The following is a 17400-nucleotide window of genomic DNA, read 5'->3' as shown; positions in this document are numbered from 1 at the left end:
GTTGTTGTGTGTCGAGAAAAAAAGTCGAAATGAAATGTAGAGAATAACGCATTCGATCAGTGTTCATTGCATAGCCTACTGATATCAACCTCATCGAGGTTTCGTGGCTTCCCAGGAAACTATAAGACGAATTTGTTGGTTGTGTACGCCTCCATCCACAGAATGTAACGACTGTAACCATACAGCCATTAATGGCAATGCCGTACGGTTTTAATTTATCATAGCTGTCCATATGCCAGAGCGCATTTGGGCCAACGCAAGTGTACTGGTGTCTTCTCAAGCGTCTCCTTCGTCGAAATTCCACACCTTGAGAATCAACAAGTTTAATAATGTGTCTTATGGTATCCTGGAAAATCACGAAACCACTATGAATTTCATGTTGGACAAAAGCGAGTACATCGCGCAAATTGGACTGATTGTTTCTTCTAAAAAGACCTAGCCGACCTAGACCTAAGAATGCTCTTTTCTTTGTTACTAAAAGAAAGTCTAAAATATAGCTTGACTAAAGGCGGGCGTACACGGTGCGATTTTTGCTGTTTTTACGAGCTCGCAGATGATTTTGTACACTCGGTAGAAATCGAGTGGAATCGGTGATGCTCGCATGGTCGTGGCTCACAGCGTGTGAGAGGAATTACGAGCCGAGCCGAGCACGTTATGAGCACCTCCCCGACCTCCCGATCATTTTTAAACATGTTTAAAAAATTCGGGGAGTCGGCCCGATTTTCACCAGCTGTCCCCTATTGCTAATCATACACAACCACGTGGGGCTATACCTCAGTGGCAGCAACCATACAGCGTGCGCATACACTATCACTGTCACACACACACACACACACCTCTCTCTCTCTCTCTCTCTCTCTCTCTCTCTCTCTCTCTCTCTCTCTCTCTCTCTATCTCTAGTTTTTATGTTGAAAGGAATGGCTACTGTTTTACAACAAATCATTTGCACACACTTCTGTCATTTTTTTCTATCTGAAGCTTTGCCTGCATGCAACATTGACGGTCTCTGTGTTTAGCGCAAAAGCTCACGTGATTTCTGCCGGCTCGGGATAAAATTCGTGCAGGACAGTCGTGCCGTGTACCAGCTGCTTTGACGCGATTATCAGTTAAAATGACTCGCAACGTGTGCAATATCTCACGACCTCCCGAGTGTCCGATCCTGGTCCGAACTCGCACCGTGTACGCCCGCCTTAAGTGATCCAACTCTGCCATGTCCTCTATCAGTAGGTTATGCAATGAACACTGATCGAATGGTTATTCTCTACATTTCATTTCGACTTTTTTTCCCTAAACACGACTTTATTCTCGAAATGTAATGAGTTTATTCTCAAGATTGTATTTAGAAATTTTTTCTCGAAATTTAATAAAAAAAATTCTCGAAACACAACGACTTTATTCTCGATATTTAATGAGTTTATTCTCAAGATTGTATTTGGACTTTTTTTCTCGAAATTTTATGAGTTTAATCTCGCATTATAGTGACTTTAATTATTTTTTTTTTATTATTGCTTGGCCCTAATCCTCTTCCGTAGGTTTACAATTTGTAACAATGTTACCAGAATTTGTGCATATTTTTACAAACATGTATAACAAATAATAATCATTCCAAAATTTACAAATTTTCAATCTACTCTGCTTTACTGCAAACATTTGTGTTCTTTCTCACAGTGAAATTTACTTGATCTTGTGTTTCTAGTGTCCCACTTTCACAAGCATGTGAAGTCAACCGAAGGAGAAGTTTAGTGTAAACAGCCCTTAATTAAAACGTTTTAGGAGTTTTTAACATAATTAAATATCATATCTCTTTGAACTATTTTGATTATTTAGAAAATTTGAAATGAGAGTTTTTCTTTCATTTCAGACCCAAAGGAAGAGAGCTAGGAGAGTGAAGAACTGAGTGAAGTGAAGGAGGAACATCATGTCAAACCTGGAGGAAAACCTTTGAGTCGCTCAAAGACTAAAAATATATTTTTAAAGAAAAGACGAGCCAAGAAATCAACAACCTGCACTCAGTGTGGGAAGAGTCTCACAACCAAACAGTATTTAAAAAAAAAATAATTCATGGAATTTTATGCATGGCAGCATGCGAAAAGATAGACGCAAGACTCGTTTAGGTGACTCACCATGTCAATTAAGCGTGAAGCCCCTGTATGTTCCTTTATTTGCATTAAATTAAATGATATACAGAAAAGACACGGTGGTGCGTGTTTCAGTGCTGAAGTCCTTTACTACAGAAGATGAACTGAAAGAGTGCCAGAAAATTCACACTAGAAAATAAAACATTTTGAAGGCAAAGTTCAGGAGCTGAAGAAGAGGCCATATTACTTTTGAGAGAGACATGAATCTGATTTAAATTTTTTAACTAATTTTTCTTGGTTTTTATCAGAACATCTAGTTTCTCTTCCACTTCTACTCTTCCATGCAAACACAAGATATACTTTCATGGATCTTTGAAACTGGACACTTTTCTTCTCTACTTCTCTTGAGATGAGATCTGTCTCATTCGCTTTCAATTCTAATGTTTGTATTTGCTTCATGTAATTATTGATTAAACTCTTTAGTCGTTTTATCAACATCTCATTGTTATTGTCCTTTTTAATTTTCTGCTGATTCAGCTTGAATCAGGAATAATTTCAGTTCTGAAAGCCATGAAGTAGCCTGATATGATTGCTTTTTGAGCTTCTCAATAGAGCTTTTAAATGCCTAATAAATTATATTTCACTGCACACATGACTGACATTGAATGAGGTTGCTTTCTGTCAACATTATTAACCATTTCACCCTTGATATTCAGTATCATATATACATTTCAAAGAGTTTGTTCTAGTCAGTTTGATGTTTCATTCACACAATGAGGCTTCATGAAGTCAATTACTATTAACTTTAAACACCAGGCCTGGCTCTAGCTTTGAGATGTAGGGTGGGCCAAGTGAAATTCCTAGTTTTAATATTATTAAAAAAAATTCCCCATTACAAAACTTTATTTTATAACAAAAGAGGAAGGTCTTGATATTTGGCGGGCTCAACACAATTGAGTCAATTTGTTTGTGGAGAGTCTTCATCCAAACCCTGAAAAAAAATTATTCAATCTCTCAAAACATGAGAGAGTCAAGAGATAACACTGATCACGCCACATACTGACCAAATTAAGAACCAAAGTATGGTGACAATCGTCTCGGTTTAGTATGTAACCCTCGTTCCCCGAGGAGGGAATGGAGACGTTACGTCAGTGAATGACGAAATGGGGGTTTTAAATGCCTAATAAATTATATTTCACAAAGCCTATCACCTTGACACAAGCAGGTCCTACTTACTGGCTAGTGGAAGTGAGTACATGAGAGGACACTGGCTCTACCCAGAGAAAAAAGCTTACCATCAGGAATCTTTTTAAGCAAATGATCCTTTCATGTTACCTGCATTTCCTATAATGCTTATGCTGTACTTTACCCAGTCTGCTTCAGGAGTTATTTGTTGGTTTTTTACAGCCTTGCTGATACAGAGAGTTCTACCAGTAGGCCAAAAACATTAATCTCTTTTGGGTCCAGTAATCCAGCTTGTAGGGATGACATCAATGACAGTCAGTGACTTTTATCGGCTGTTAATTCATCAGTGAACTCCACAACACTAAAATGGGACATTCTGAACCATGACAATATAGAGTCAGTAATCATGCAGCTGTGGCAAAGCCACATACACATCAGTCATTGGCAGAAGAACAAGTTTTTTTGAAAGTTGTGCCACTGGAACAACAAATAACTGGCATAACCGACAGTAATTCCCAAGCATGAAGAATTGATAGGATAATAAAAAAAAAACAAGTCCCTGCATTAAAAAACTCACATACTTCAAAAATGTCTGCTGCGGGAGAGACCAAAACATTTCTAACAAGGAAAACTCTGTTATCAATTTCAAAGCAGTTTCCCGGAGAGCAGCTGATGATCATTCTTTGTATTGGCATTGCTTAAACTGTGTGCATGTGGAAAATCCTGGTGGAGTTGGACACGTCTCACAATTTGCTCAACTGGATTTTGAGGTCTCCTAACCCTCCTTTTCAATTGTCCCAAGTAATTTTCGAATGGAAAGCATGATACAGAGTCAAGAGCACCATATTTACGAGCATCTTGTGCCAAATGTATAAGACCATGTATGTTATATACAAAAAATTCATTCCCATAGATTTTGGCAAAAATAGTTACAAAACATTTCAGCAAGTTTTCAGCATAATCACAATAGTTACTGCACAGATCCGGACTCAAAATAATTCTCATGGAAACTGATAAGACTAAAAAGTTTAGGAAATGTATTAACAACACAACAGGGCCCGTGTATAACAAAAACTGCCAAAATTCTGTAGCCTTCCAGTGGCTATATTCATAAAGTGACCGTGGCTTTCTTGAGAAATTCCTAGGCAAATTTTGCCCAAGTAATTTCAGGTTTTCAGATACAACTGAAAGAACACTTGATGAAATTCTACGTCAAGGGTCCCTTGACCCACAGTGAAACAAGTTTACGGACAATTCCTAAACCCACTAAATGCATATAATCAAGAACAAAAGATGTAACTAATCCCACTCCCAACTCCCGAAGAGGTGATACATCACGATGGTGTTCCTCATCTATCATTTGGTTCCTCATTGGTCAGCTCTGCACATATTGCGTTACAAAGGCCAAAATGATAACTCCCACTTCCCATTTGTTTTACTTCACAGTCTTTTAAAGTAGACATAAGTGTTCTTGGATCTTTAGGTAAATTAAGACCTTCCATTATAAGTATCTGAAGTAATTCTGACAAAGCAGACTGAGAGATATTCCGACTAGCTGCCCATTCAGCCAATTTTGTCATGTCAAACTGAGGCTCTCCTCTTCGTCAGTATCTTGAAATTAGTAATTTGTTTCATCACTATCCAGTGTCAAATCCAGTTGATCCAATGTATCATTGTCAAAATCCTCATCATCATCCATTCTTTGCTCCACAGTTTCATCAAGAACTTACAAAGCATCCACAGCCAGGCTCATTAAATGTTCTTGCACTTTTGTTTTGATTTGTCGTCGTGTAGTACGTGAACTTGCACCATAGTATTCCATTTTCTAAAAACAAAATTGGGATTAATTTACAAGTGTATACATATGGTATGAACAATGATCTTTACATCATAATTTAGAAATTGTTTGAGATCAGAAAAACTATTCTTACTTAAGTACATACAGTATCTTAAAGGGGACATCGGATGAAATGTTCACTTTCGTAACTTTTTTGCATTTGGTTATGTTTCTGGCGTGTCTGCCAGCTCAGAAAAGCTGAAAACACGCAGCCAGTTTGTTATAAGCTGTCTGAGTCTGAAACGATGTCACCCAGTGAGTGGTTTAAATTTGCAACCGGTTTCTACGTAGATAGCTATCTATTTGAATAAGACCATCTCCAAATCATATATAGAGACCAGTCAGACCACCTTTCCCACCTATTTTGTACACAGGCAGCGAAGCTAGCCACCAAAAGTACATTTAGTTTCAGCAAGCGTTGGACAAAGCGATCCTGGCATGCAACCTGCTCTGTGTTCGCCTGTAAGGTGTCCTTGCACCAAATCCCAGCCTCAGAGGAGACAAAAGTAAAATGGCTTGATTTTTAAATTTGAAGGAAATGTCCCAGAAAGAGTTTACTTGGGTGTGCCAAACACTTTTCACCAGACTATTTTACAAAAGTCCACTAGACAGATGCTCAAACATAGATATGTATAACCATAATGTTTAATATTTTGGAGCGCGATGGCATTTGAATGTATCATATTTTGGAGCGCGCTGTGGGTTTGAATGTATCATATTTTGGAGCGCGCTGTGGGTTTGAATGTATCATATTTTGGAGCGCGCTGTGCGTTTGAATGTATCATATTTTGGAGCGCGATTGCGTTTGAAAGGAAAAATGCACCAAACATTAGGCTTTATGTTTTTACTATTATCTCATTTCAAATCATCATAACGAATGGAAACATTTGAAGTAACATAAGATAATCAATATATTTTTCTCTAGCATTGTTACTGAAATCTTTTGGAAGATTTATAGGCTGCTTTGTAAAATAAAATTATTTTATGCAGTACTGCACATAGCTTATGCCTACAAGGCACAACAAACATGGTGTTCATTATATTATATATTGTTGGAAACATTTGTGTAGGTGTGTGTGTGTGTGTATTCTGTGAATTTTAAAAAGCAATTTTAACCAGAAAAATCTAAAATGTATTCCCAAAATCGTGCAGGCCTAGTTTCTCTTGATACCAGTATGTTCACTTTTTTTCTTTTCTTTCAGGGACCAGATGCAACTGAGTCCTGCTGACTTCAACATTCACATGAGTCTCTGTACATGAACATGGTAAAATGAAAATCAAACACCTTGGAAATGAAAGGTATGTACAATGTTTTTAGGAATGGCACAAAGGTCTCTGTCTTTGGATCATTGTTTTCAATGTGCTCTTTTGTCATTTGTTGTGTATTTTTGGATTATGTTGTATTGTAAATAAATCCATGTAGCAACAATGGCACCATGGCATCTGCTTTTCACATCAAGGAATCATGTGATGGCAAACACATCGTCTTTTGTACTGGCTGGTTAATGATTCCCCCAGGGGGACATTTGGGTCACAAAGAGGACCCTGTTTTGACACTAAAACCCCCCATGCCTTTGAATCACGTGACATTCCACACACACACACACACACACGAAAGCCACTAAAGTGCAACGTCATGTAGAAATATGGCTCTTGAATGTATACCTTCCGATATGTATGTGTGTGATTAGCTTTGCCTTATAATAGAGGTGTGTTTTGCTAGAGTAAAATCTTTAATTCTGAAGATTCATTGAAAGAATATTCACTCCATAGTGTCTGGTAACCCGAACTCAGACCATAAAACTTTACGACCCAAGCCTCAAAGGCATTCCAGAACACACACACACACACACACACACTCTGGAACTTTGGAAACAGATATTCTTCCACATAACAAGCCACTAAATGTTTGATACGTATTCCTGTGTTTCGCAAGTGTTGTCACTGGCCATAATGGAAACACTGACAATTTTAGTGTGTTTAATCCAAAGTTATTTGTGTGTAATGATGCATATGAACGTATCTCTGTGTTGCTATCTTTGTCACTATTCGTTTTTGGTGTTGTTTTAATCCCCGTCGCAAGACGAAGGAGATTTTTGATAAGGGACTGTGATAAACGTTATTGTTCCATGCGTTTTTAATTCCCCGAGCATAATACCATATTTTGCCCCCTCGTGATTCCACACGTGGGGTCGGGCTGCATTAACACACAGAATTCTTCCCGCCTCAGATAAAAAGACAATCTGATTCGCTGAGCCTCGGGAAGGGGGCGTAAACAGATGTCTGATAAAACGGCAGAAGCCCCCTCATATCGCTCTCTTCCTCTTCCGATCGCTCTCTTCTCCCTCAACTCTGATCCTGCTCCGGTCTCTCCCATCCCGGACCTCCTCCGTTCTCCACGTGCAGCGCCGTTCCAGCTGGACGGCCTTGGCCCTGTGGGACGCATGCCTTGCGTCATGTAGAAGCTGCCGTGCCTTTTGCAACTAAGCTCCTCCGTGCCTTTCCCCTCGGGAAATGATCTGAACTTTCTCGGTAACGTTACATTCAGTGAACCTTTTCAAACTTCCCGCGGCATCGGGAAGACGCAGCAACGCCTCAGCATCAGCCGGACACGCGCACGCGCGCGTCCCTTTCAGCACCACCTGAAAGAGCACATACTTTTGCAAGTATTTTATCTCTGATCCCTCTAAAGCTAATTTCTGGTGTCTATTTTAAGGTCTGTGAATTAAGTTACCCTCTTTCCCTTCTCTCCATTTCTTTCTTTCTTTCTTTCTTTCTTTCTTTCTTTCTTTCTTTCTTTCTTTCTTTCAATTTCATTCTAATCACGCCATGTTTTATGTTTTGTTTGGTTAAATGTGTGTTTGTTTTATTGTCTGCATTTTTACGTACGTTTATATGCGTAGCTTATGTAATCTCTAGTTTTGCATTTTATTAAAATTCATAAAATACTTTTAACTGCCTCTTTGTCCACCTTATAAGTCAATGAAGCTAAAAGATCTAAAGCTACAAGCTCGTTATTATAGAATACATTGAGTAATTCTTAACCCCCTGAGGTCTACGGTATCGCCGGCGATACCAGCTCGCTTTTTTTTTATCAATGTAAAAGAAACTCATAAATACTCTGTTGACTTTGATTTTCCATAGGAGTTTCATACATCAATCGATTCTGTTAAATGTGTATTATTTTTGTGTATACTCACAATAAAAACAAAGTGTTGTGCTTTTTGCCAAATAAAGAAAAATAAACACGAAGCGAGTTCTGCCTTCTCTCTGCCAGTGTAGTCCATTCTGAAACGCGTCCGAAAATGAACAATAACTGAGCGAATACTCAGTCAAACAGGCATACAGACACACAGGCATGAAGCTTGAATTCTCTTCTTTTAAATGAAGTAATTTATATAAAAAACAAATATTCTCATCTTGTGAAATCTGTATTAAAAGAGAGCGATTCCAGTCGAGCTCATCTCATCTCATTACGTTATAATCGGCCACGCCCACGGAGAGCGCGCGCTATTCAAACGCAAATGACTGAGACGATCCCATACAAACTGTGAACGCCCACATATCAGCTCGAGAAAACACATCAAGTTTATTCAGATAAGTGTAGTTGTCTACACTGTCTCGCAGCGCTGTGAGGAATAATAATAATGGAAAACTTACCTCAGAAGTGCTGGTATTTCGAGGAGCAACGGATGGAATAATGTAGTAAGTTTTTTTTTTTCATTCTCAAGTAAATCGCATTTCTGTGTGAATGAATAAACGCAGAGATGCGCTGTTTACCACAACTCGCAAAAAGACGGTTTAAATTTGAATTGCGTTTCTGTGTGTGAATAAATGATCTGCTTTTAGCAAACTATTTTGCTATACTGAGTAAAATCGATTGAAATATGTTGAAATAAAATGTATTTGTATAAGCAACGTATTAAACTGCAAATTAACATTTATATTCCTTATAATAAAAACGAAAGACCTATGTTACAGACATATGAAAGACAACATTTCGTTGATTAGTTTTGGATAGATTACACATTTTTACTGTAAAATATCTGCCACCTCAAATAAGCTTTTGTTTGCCAATTTTTGCTAATATGTTAAATATAGTATGTTTTGTCAATGTAGGCTATATTCGAAGTTTGAAATATGTATGATAAAATGTATACTTTAGTTTTTACAAAGAAAGATTACACTTCAATTGTTGTTGTAATTGTAACCTTTTTAATAAAAAAATATATATTTACAAGGTAGATGTAAACACATTTTAAAAGGTAAATATAAGCATTTTCTTTAAATAATTTTTATTGTGTTTTATTATTGACAAATTTGGGGAGAGGATACATATTCCAAAACTGAAAATACAGTATGAGAATTAACTGCACAATTAATAGACATGTTTTCCTTGGATATTATACAATTTGCAAGCAAAATTTGTAAAAAAAATAAATAAATTGACATGCTTCCAACTGTGAACCAATTTGGTAGAATATATATATACATGGGCGTCGGAACCATTGTATATGGGTGGGACAAGACCCACCCACTTTTTAAGACCAATGATATTGGACCCGCTTACTTTTACATTCAGCGCATAGCTGTTCGCTTTTCAGAGCGTCGTCAGTCAAATCCATTCCACTTGAGGAATGCCCTAATGAATTAAACTCCATTTCCGCTGAAATCGCTACATTATATTTCTCAACGAGCCGCAACTGACGAAAAAAACGCCCGTTGTACCCTTCCAGTCAAATATTGCGTTGCAAACATCAATAACAGCTTTAAGTTGTCAATGCTGGCAAATTACCATGGTATCAGCAGGTTAATCCACGGATATCTGTGCATGTAATGCACAACGTGGATGCGAGTTTAGTTTACTTGTTTAATTAAAAGGCATCAGAATACATGAAATGGTGTAAGTAACATTTTTCTGGGGGAGGACCCACCCACTTTTTTTTTGCTTCCGACGCCCATGTATATATATATATATATATATATATATATACTGTATATATATTGCTCTTGCATTCTTTCTTGTGGCTATAGGTGACACACCTGAATGAATGGCTCATTAAGTATGCGGGCCCCATTGTCTCCTGAGGTGTGAACCACTACATATGCATGATGCTGTTGAATGGTTGACGCCCCTTGCGCATATTGCCTTTACAAACAAAAAGTGTTTTACAAGATTTAAATCAATGTATTGTGTTATGTGAATGATAAGGGCAGGATGATTTTCACATCATTTTGAAGAAAAAACTCTAGGCAAAGACATCAATTAGTCAAAAGTCTTATTGACACGTATTTAGTATGTGTTTTGTGGCCTTATTTCAGAAACTTTAGTTTTTAGTTTTTTCAATAACCATGCATAAACATTATTCTCTCAAAAATACAAACATGTACATGCATGTTGCTCACATATTATGGTAGCCCTGTTTGTGCTAAATAGAGTGTAATTATACCTTTGCCATTAATATGTTTATAAGCAACTGAAAAAAGCACAAATGTCAGGGCATGTCAGAACATCTCAAGGACCCCAAAAACCCCTCAGACCTCAGAGGGTTAATTCATAAACTCAGGAAGGGATACTCGCGGCCAGAGCATCCTTCCGGGAGTTTGTAAATACCCCTTCTTAACTGTGATGATCTTACATTTATTCGAGGGACGAATCGAACGGTGATTAGACCAGTTACAGAACAAGGAAATCTCGATAATTAATAAAATAAATGTACATGCGACTTATGAATTATGACCATGAGTTATAATTATGAATATTGCCAAAATTCCCTATATTCTTGAGCTAATTCACATTTACCCCGAGTCGTTTTTGTTACATCCAAACAATCTAAAAGCCATTCTTTTTTAAATCTCCTCATTCTTTGTGCAAGGTTGCTCTGAATGACAGGGCCTGGTCGCTCCTAATAGGGCAGTTAGGGGAGTGTCTTTGTCTTTCTCAGGTGTGAAAAGCTTACATATTAATGAGCTCCCGCATAAAGCTTTCTCACACAAAACACGTCGTAAATTTTTTAAATCAATATATTTCCTTATCTGAATGAGCAGTCAGGGTGATTTTCACATAGTTTTGGAGCAAATATTCTAGGCTACGTCATACAATTTTCAAAAGTCTTGTGAAGAAATAATCAGTATGGGTTTCATGGCCTTATTTCAGTGAGATTTTTTTTTTGTTGTATTTTCACAAACCACGCATAAATGTCATTATCTCAAAACTACAAACTTTTACATACATGCTGCTGATATATTATTGTAGCAGAGTTTGTGCTGAATACAGTGTAATTAGACTTTAGCCATGAAAATGTCACTAGTAACAAATGTCAGAGCATGTCAGAACACCTCCAGGGCCCAGAAAACAGCTCAGACCTCAGAGGGTTAAGGATGTAGCACTGTCTGATCATTTCTGTATTTTCTTTGATATATTGATCTCTCCTGCCACTGAAGCTAGATCTGTGTCTGTCAAGAAGAGATGCTTAAATGAGAACACTAGTGTACTATTTATGAAGGCTATATCCTTAACACCAAGCATATCTGCAGACTCTGTTGATTTCCTCCTACTCAAAAGTTAAAAGTGTTATTGATGATATTACTCCTGTTAAAGTCAGGAAGAAGAGTGGCAGACAAAAAGCACCTTGGAGAAACTCAACAACAGTGCAAAATATGAAAAGAAAATGCAGAAAAGCAGAGCGCATGTGGCGGAAGACAAAACTTGTAGTCCATTATAACATCTTCTACAAAGACAGCATCCATGCTTTCAATATGGAAATAGGCAAAGCTAGACAGACTTTCTTCTCAAATATTATAAACAGCAATTTAAACAACACACGCACTCTTTTTGCTACTGTAGAGAGACTGACAAACCCCCCAAGCCATATTCCCAGTGAAATGCTCTCAGACAGCAAGTGCAGTGAGTTTGCTTCTTTCTTCTCTGAGAAAATCAATAATATCAGAAAGGTGATCAGCACATCCTTGAGTTGCCCTGGGGTCAGACAGATCAAACCACCTGAGAAAGTAGTTACTATGTCTGATTTCAAAGAAATTGATGGCAAAATTTTGGAAGAAACCGTACAGCACCTTAAATCAGAATCAGAAAGAGCTTTATTGCCAAGTATGCTTGCGCATATGAGGAATTTGTCTTGGTGACAGTAGCTTCCAGTACACATACAATATAAAGTGACAAGACAAGTGACAAGTAACATAGGTATAAATAAAAAATAGAAAAAAATAAATAAAAAGATTATAAATTATAATATATTAGGGCTGGGGGAATTAACGCGTTAATCTTTGCGATTAATTTGAAATGTTTAACGCGTTAAAAAAAAATAACGCAATTGACGCAGCACTTTTTTTTTTTGCCTCGTTTTAATGATTTCCTGTTGCGTCTGCTATTAAAAAGGCCGAAATATGCCGTCCCGCCCCTCCATGTTCGGCGGTCAGGTTTCATTCTCGGGCAGCTTTCATGAGCGGGTCTTTTCCGCTCGGTATGTGCGTCGCGCTCTGTGCTCCGCGCGCACGCGCGTGCGTGTGCGTGTGTGTGCGTGTGTGTGTGTGTGTGTGTGTGTGTGTGTGTGTCGGCTCGCTCTGTCGTTAATGGCCCAGCAGCGGCGAGCTCTCCGTTCCGTGTGTGTGTGTGTGTGTGTCGGCGGCTCTGTCGTTAACGACCCAAAGGCTTCAATCATGTACTAAGCACTGGAAAAGTAAAGTCCACTCAAGTAACGTGAAATTTCTCTGTTGACTTCTGTTTGCTGAGCTGGTATAGCCATGCTGGGCAACAATGGTAAAATGACCTGCTCTGATCACATGCTCTGGTAATAATAGCTTTGTAGGACTATATTTTGTTTTAATAATTAATAAAATAATAATAATAATAATAATAATCTGTTAAATTGATTATGTTGATTGATTATTGAAAAAGAATAATATATTGATATATTGATGTTTAATATTTTAATATAGGGCTATTTTCTGTTCCCTTTTTTTCCTGTGTTGTTTAATTAGGTGATTCTAAGTTTAAATATTGATGATTACAAGCTTGGGGGAAGCGCAATTAATTGCAATTAATTACAGAAATTGTGCAATTAATTAGTTAATTTTTTTTAATCGATTCCCAGCCCTATAATATATATAAAGTTATAAGGTGCTATAATGAAATGTCTGAGGGAAGTATTGCACATGTTTGTTCCACAGTAGGGGAACATTTAAGTGTTCATGAGGTAGATGGCCTGGGGAAAGAAACTTTTCCTGTGTCTGGTTGTTTTTGTGCTCGGTGCTCTGTAGCGTCGACCAGACGGTAACAGTTCAGACAGAAAGTGTGCTGAGTGTGACGGGTCCAGAGTGATTTTGCGAGCCATTTTACTCACTCTGGATGAGTACAGTACTTTAAGTGTGGGAAGGGTAGTGCCAGTGATTTGCTCAGCAATCCGAACTATCCGCTGTAGTCTACAGAGGTCGGTTTTGGTAGCAGAGCCGAACCAGACGGTGATGGAAGTGCAGAGGATGGACTGGATGACAGCTGAGTAGAACTGTACGAGCAGCTCCTGTGGCAGGTTGAATTTCCTCAGCTGACGCAGGAAGTACAGTCTCTGTTGGGCTTTCTTCACAATAGAGTCTATGTGAGTGTCCCACTTCAGATCCTGAGAGATGGTGGTGCCCAGGAACCTGAATGACTCTACTGCAGTCACAGTGCTGTCCATGATGGTGAGTGAAGGGAGTGCAGGGGGGTTTCTCCTGAAGTCCACGATCATCTCCACTGTTTTGAGCGTGTTCAGCTCCAGGTTGTTATAACTGCACCAAAGAGCCAGCTGCTCCACCTCCTGTCTGTACGCAGACTCGTCACCGTTCCGGATGAGTCCGATAACAGTAGTGTCGTCCGCAAACTTCAGGAGCTTGACAGAGGTGTCTTTAGAGGTGCAGTCATTTGTGTACAGGGAGAAGAGCAGTGGTGAGAGAACACATCCCTGTGGAGCACCGGTGCTGATGGTGCGGCTGTCGGACGTGATTTTGCACATTCTGACTAGCTGTTGTCTGTCTGTCAGAAAGCTGGTGATCCATTGACAGACGGAGCTAGGGACAGAGAGCTGGGTCAGTTTGGTCTGGAGCAGTGATGGGACGATGGTGTTGAAGGCAGAACTAAAGTCCACGAACAGAATCCTTGCATAGGTCCCTGGTTTGTCCAGATGTTGTAGGGTGTAATGCAGTCCCATATTGACCACATCATCCACAGACCGGTTTGCTCTGTAGGCAAACTGCAGGGGGTCCAGCAAGGGTCCAGTGATGTCCTTCAGATATGCTAACACCAGTCTTTCGAATGACTTCATGGCCACAGATGTTAAGGCAACAGGTCTGTAGTCATTGAGTCCTGTGATCTTTGGTTTCTTCGGGATTGGGATGATGGTGGAGCGTTTAAAGCAGAAAGGGACTTTGCACTGCTCCAGTGATCTGTTGAAGATCAGTGAGAAGATAGAGGCCAGCTGGTCAGCGCAGGTTTTCAGACAGGCTGGTGAAACACCGTCTGGGCCTGGTGCTTTCCTTCTCTTCTGTTTCCTGAAGATCTGACGCACATTATCCTCACTGATCTGAAGTGCAGGGGTGGAGGGGAGGGGGATGGCTGGAGGTGTTGATGGCTGTGTAGAGAGATGGTCAGGGCGGGTGTGGGGTGTCTGATCGGGGGTCTCAAATCTACAGTAAAAGACATTCAGCTCGTTCGCAAGATGCTTGTTGCTGTCGATGCTGGGGGATGGTGTCTTGTAGTTGGTAATGTCTTTCAGGCCTTTCCACACTGATGCAGGGTCGTTGGAGGAAAACTGGTTTTCCAGCTTTTTGGCATAGCTCTTCTTAGCAACTTCAATCTCCTTTGTCAATGTGTTCCATCAACCTGCACTCATCAACCTGCACTCATCGTTAAAACATCAACCTGCACTCTTGAAACACTTCCCACATCATTTTTTCAAAAGTGTGTTAAACAGTTTAGAAGCAGATCTTCTAGAACTGGTAAATGCCTCACTTCTCTCTGGGAGTTTTCCAAACTCCCTGAAAACTGCAGTTGTCAAGCCCCTCCTGAAAAAGAGCACTCTGGATAAGACCATATTAAGCAACCCCTCCTTTAAACAGTTTAGAAGCAGATCTTCTAGAAGTGGTAAATGCCTCACTTCTCTCTGGGAGTTTTCGAAAATTCCCTGAAAACTGCAGTTGTCAAGCCCCTCCTGAAAAAGAGCAATCTGGATAAGACCATATTAAGGCCGATTTCAAATCTTCCTTTCATAGGCAAGATCATTGAAAAAGTTGTCTTCAATCAGCTGAACAAATTCTTATGCTCGAATGGATACTTTGACAATTTTCAATCTGGTTTCCGGCCACACCACAGCACAGAGACAGCGCTCATAAAGATAATAAACGATATTCACTTAAATACTGATTCAGGAAAATTATCAGTGCTGGTACTACTCGACCTCAGTGCTGCATTTGACACTGTCGATCATAACATCCTTCTTGACAGGCTGGAAAACTGGGTGAGGCTTTCTGGGATAGTCCTAAAATGGTTCAGGTCATACTTAGATGGGAGAGGTTATTATGTGAGTATAGGAGACCATAAGTCTGAGTGGACATCCATGACATGCGGAGTCCCTCAAGGCTCAATTCTTGCGCCACTCCTGTTCAACCTGTATATGCTCCCAATGAGCCAAATAATGAGAAAGAACCAAATTGCCTACCACAGCTATGCAGACGACACACAGCTGTACTTAGCCCTATCGCCTAACGATTACAGCCCCATTGACTCCCTGTGCCAATGCATCGATGAAGTCAACAGTTGGATGTGTCAAAACTTTCTTCAGTTAAACAAAGACAAAACTGAAGTCATTGTATTTGGAATCAAAGATGAAGTTCTCAAGGTGAATGCATACCTTCACTCTAGGGGTCAAACAACTAAAAATCAAGTCAGGAATCTTGGTGTGACACTAGAGTCAGGCCTTAGTTTCAGTAGTCATGTCAAAGCAATAACTAAATCAGCATACTATCATCTGAAAAATATTGCAAGAATTAGATGCTTTGTTTCCAGACAAGACTTAGAGAAACGTGTTCATGCTTTCATCACCAGCAGGGTGGATTATTGTAATGGACTCCTCACTGGCCTTCCCAAAAAGACCATAAGACAGTTGCAGCTCATACAGAACGCTGCCGCCAGGATTCTGAGCAGAACCAGAAAATATGAACATATCACACCAGTCCTCAGATATTTACACTGGCTCCCAGTTAAATTTAGGATTGATTTTAAAGTATTATTACTGGTATATAAATCATTCAATGGCCTAGGACCTCAATATATTGCAGATATGCTCACTGAATATAAACCCAACAGATCACTCAGATCATTAGGATCATATCAGCTAGAAATACCAAGGGTTCACTCCAAGCATGGCGAGTCCGCTTTTAGCTATTATGCCAGCCGCAGCAGGAACCAGCTTCCAGAGGAGATCAGACGTGCTCCTACAGTAGTCACTTTCAAATCCAGACTCAAAACACTTCTGTTTAGCTATGCATTTAATGAATGAGCACTATGCCGCTGTTCGTCCGACTGTACTGTACTGTACTGTACTGTATTTTTTTTTCTAAACTGTTTTAATTATTCTTATTTCTTTTTATTATTTTAATTTATTCTATGTAAAGCACTTTGAATTGCCATTGTGTATGAAATGTGCTATATAAATAAACTTGCCTTGCCTTGCCATGGGCAGGAGCCGGAGACAAATTCAGTGGTGCAGGAGCCAACTTCAGGGGTGCAGGAGCTGGAGGCAAATTCAGGGGCAAATTCATTCACCTCTGAATTTGCCTCCGGCTCCCTAAAATCTTCAACAGTGCGCACCCGTGATTCTTTGGAGTCCGATCGTGCCGTCTCTTCCCTCATTGAGTTTCAGCGTCGAATCTTCTGAGGTGAGGAGAGCAGTTCACGGTATTTCTGATTTTTACACAACCATCACACACACTTTATACAGTTTGATTAAGCGACAGACTAATTTCTGTATTGTTTTCATCGATCACAGCGATACTTGTGCGTCTTTTCTGGCATCTTCCTACTGAAATAAACATTTAGTGCAGCAGCAGCGAGCATGAGGAGAATATGTTGAGTTCATTCAGACCTGAGCAATTTTGTGTTCGTTTGTGTGATTGTCTCGATGTTTGGAGTTAGAACTGTTACTGATTGTCAAGTCAAAGTTTGAGATCTGTGAGGGGAATTGATAGGAATCGATCCCAAGTGTTGCTGTTGCCATTTTCATGTTTACCTTTATTTCTTTGTCGACATTT

The 17400-nt window shown here is 39.4% G+C and overlaps 3 protein-coding genes across 5 annotated transcripts in view; all 3 read left to right on the top strand.

Moving 5' to 3' along the window:
• The window catches only part of LOC309500829 (uncharacterized protein), a 71513-nt gene extending 54613 nt beyond the window's left edge, over window positions 1-16900 (top strand). Inside the window, exons 4-5 of the mRNA XM_082172583.1 lie at window positions 6303-6399; window positions 16833-16900. Coding sequence (XP_082028709.1) covers window positions 6303-6360 — 58 coding nt within the window. The 3' untranslated portion in view covers window positions 6361-6399; window positions 16833-16900. The remainder of the gene's footprint in view (window positions 1-6302; window positions 6400-16832) is intronic.
• The window catches only part of LOC309498809 (uncharacterized protein), a 266922-nt gene that overhangs the window by 76430 nt on the left and 173092 nt on the right, over window positions 1-17400 (top strand). The window lies entirely within an intron of this gene.
• Window positions 1-17400, top strand: part of LOC309500856 (uncharacterized protein) — a 134769-nt gene that overhangs the window by 106323 nt on the left and 11046 nt on the right. The window lies entirely within an intron of this gene.

This window comes from Leuciscus leuciscus (genome assembly GCF_965113295.1).
Source record: "Leuciscus leuciscus genome assembly, chromosome: 1".
NCBI lineage: Eukaryota > Metazoa > Chordata > Actinopteri > Cypriniformes > Leuciscidae > Leuciscus > Leuciscus leuciscus.
The sequence above is the reverse complement of the archived record's forward strand: the minus strand, read 5'-3'. Positions and strand labels throughout refer to the sequence as shown.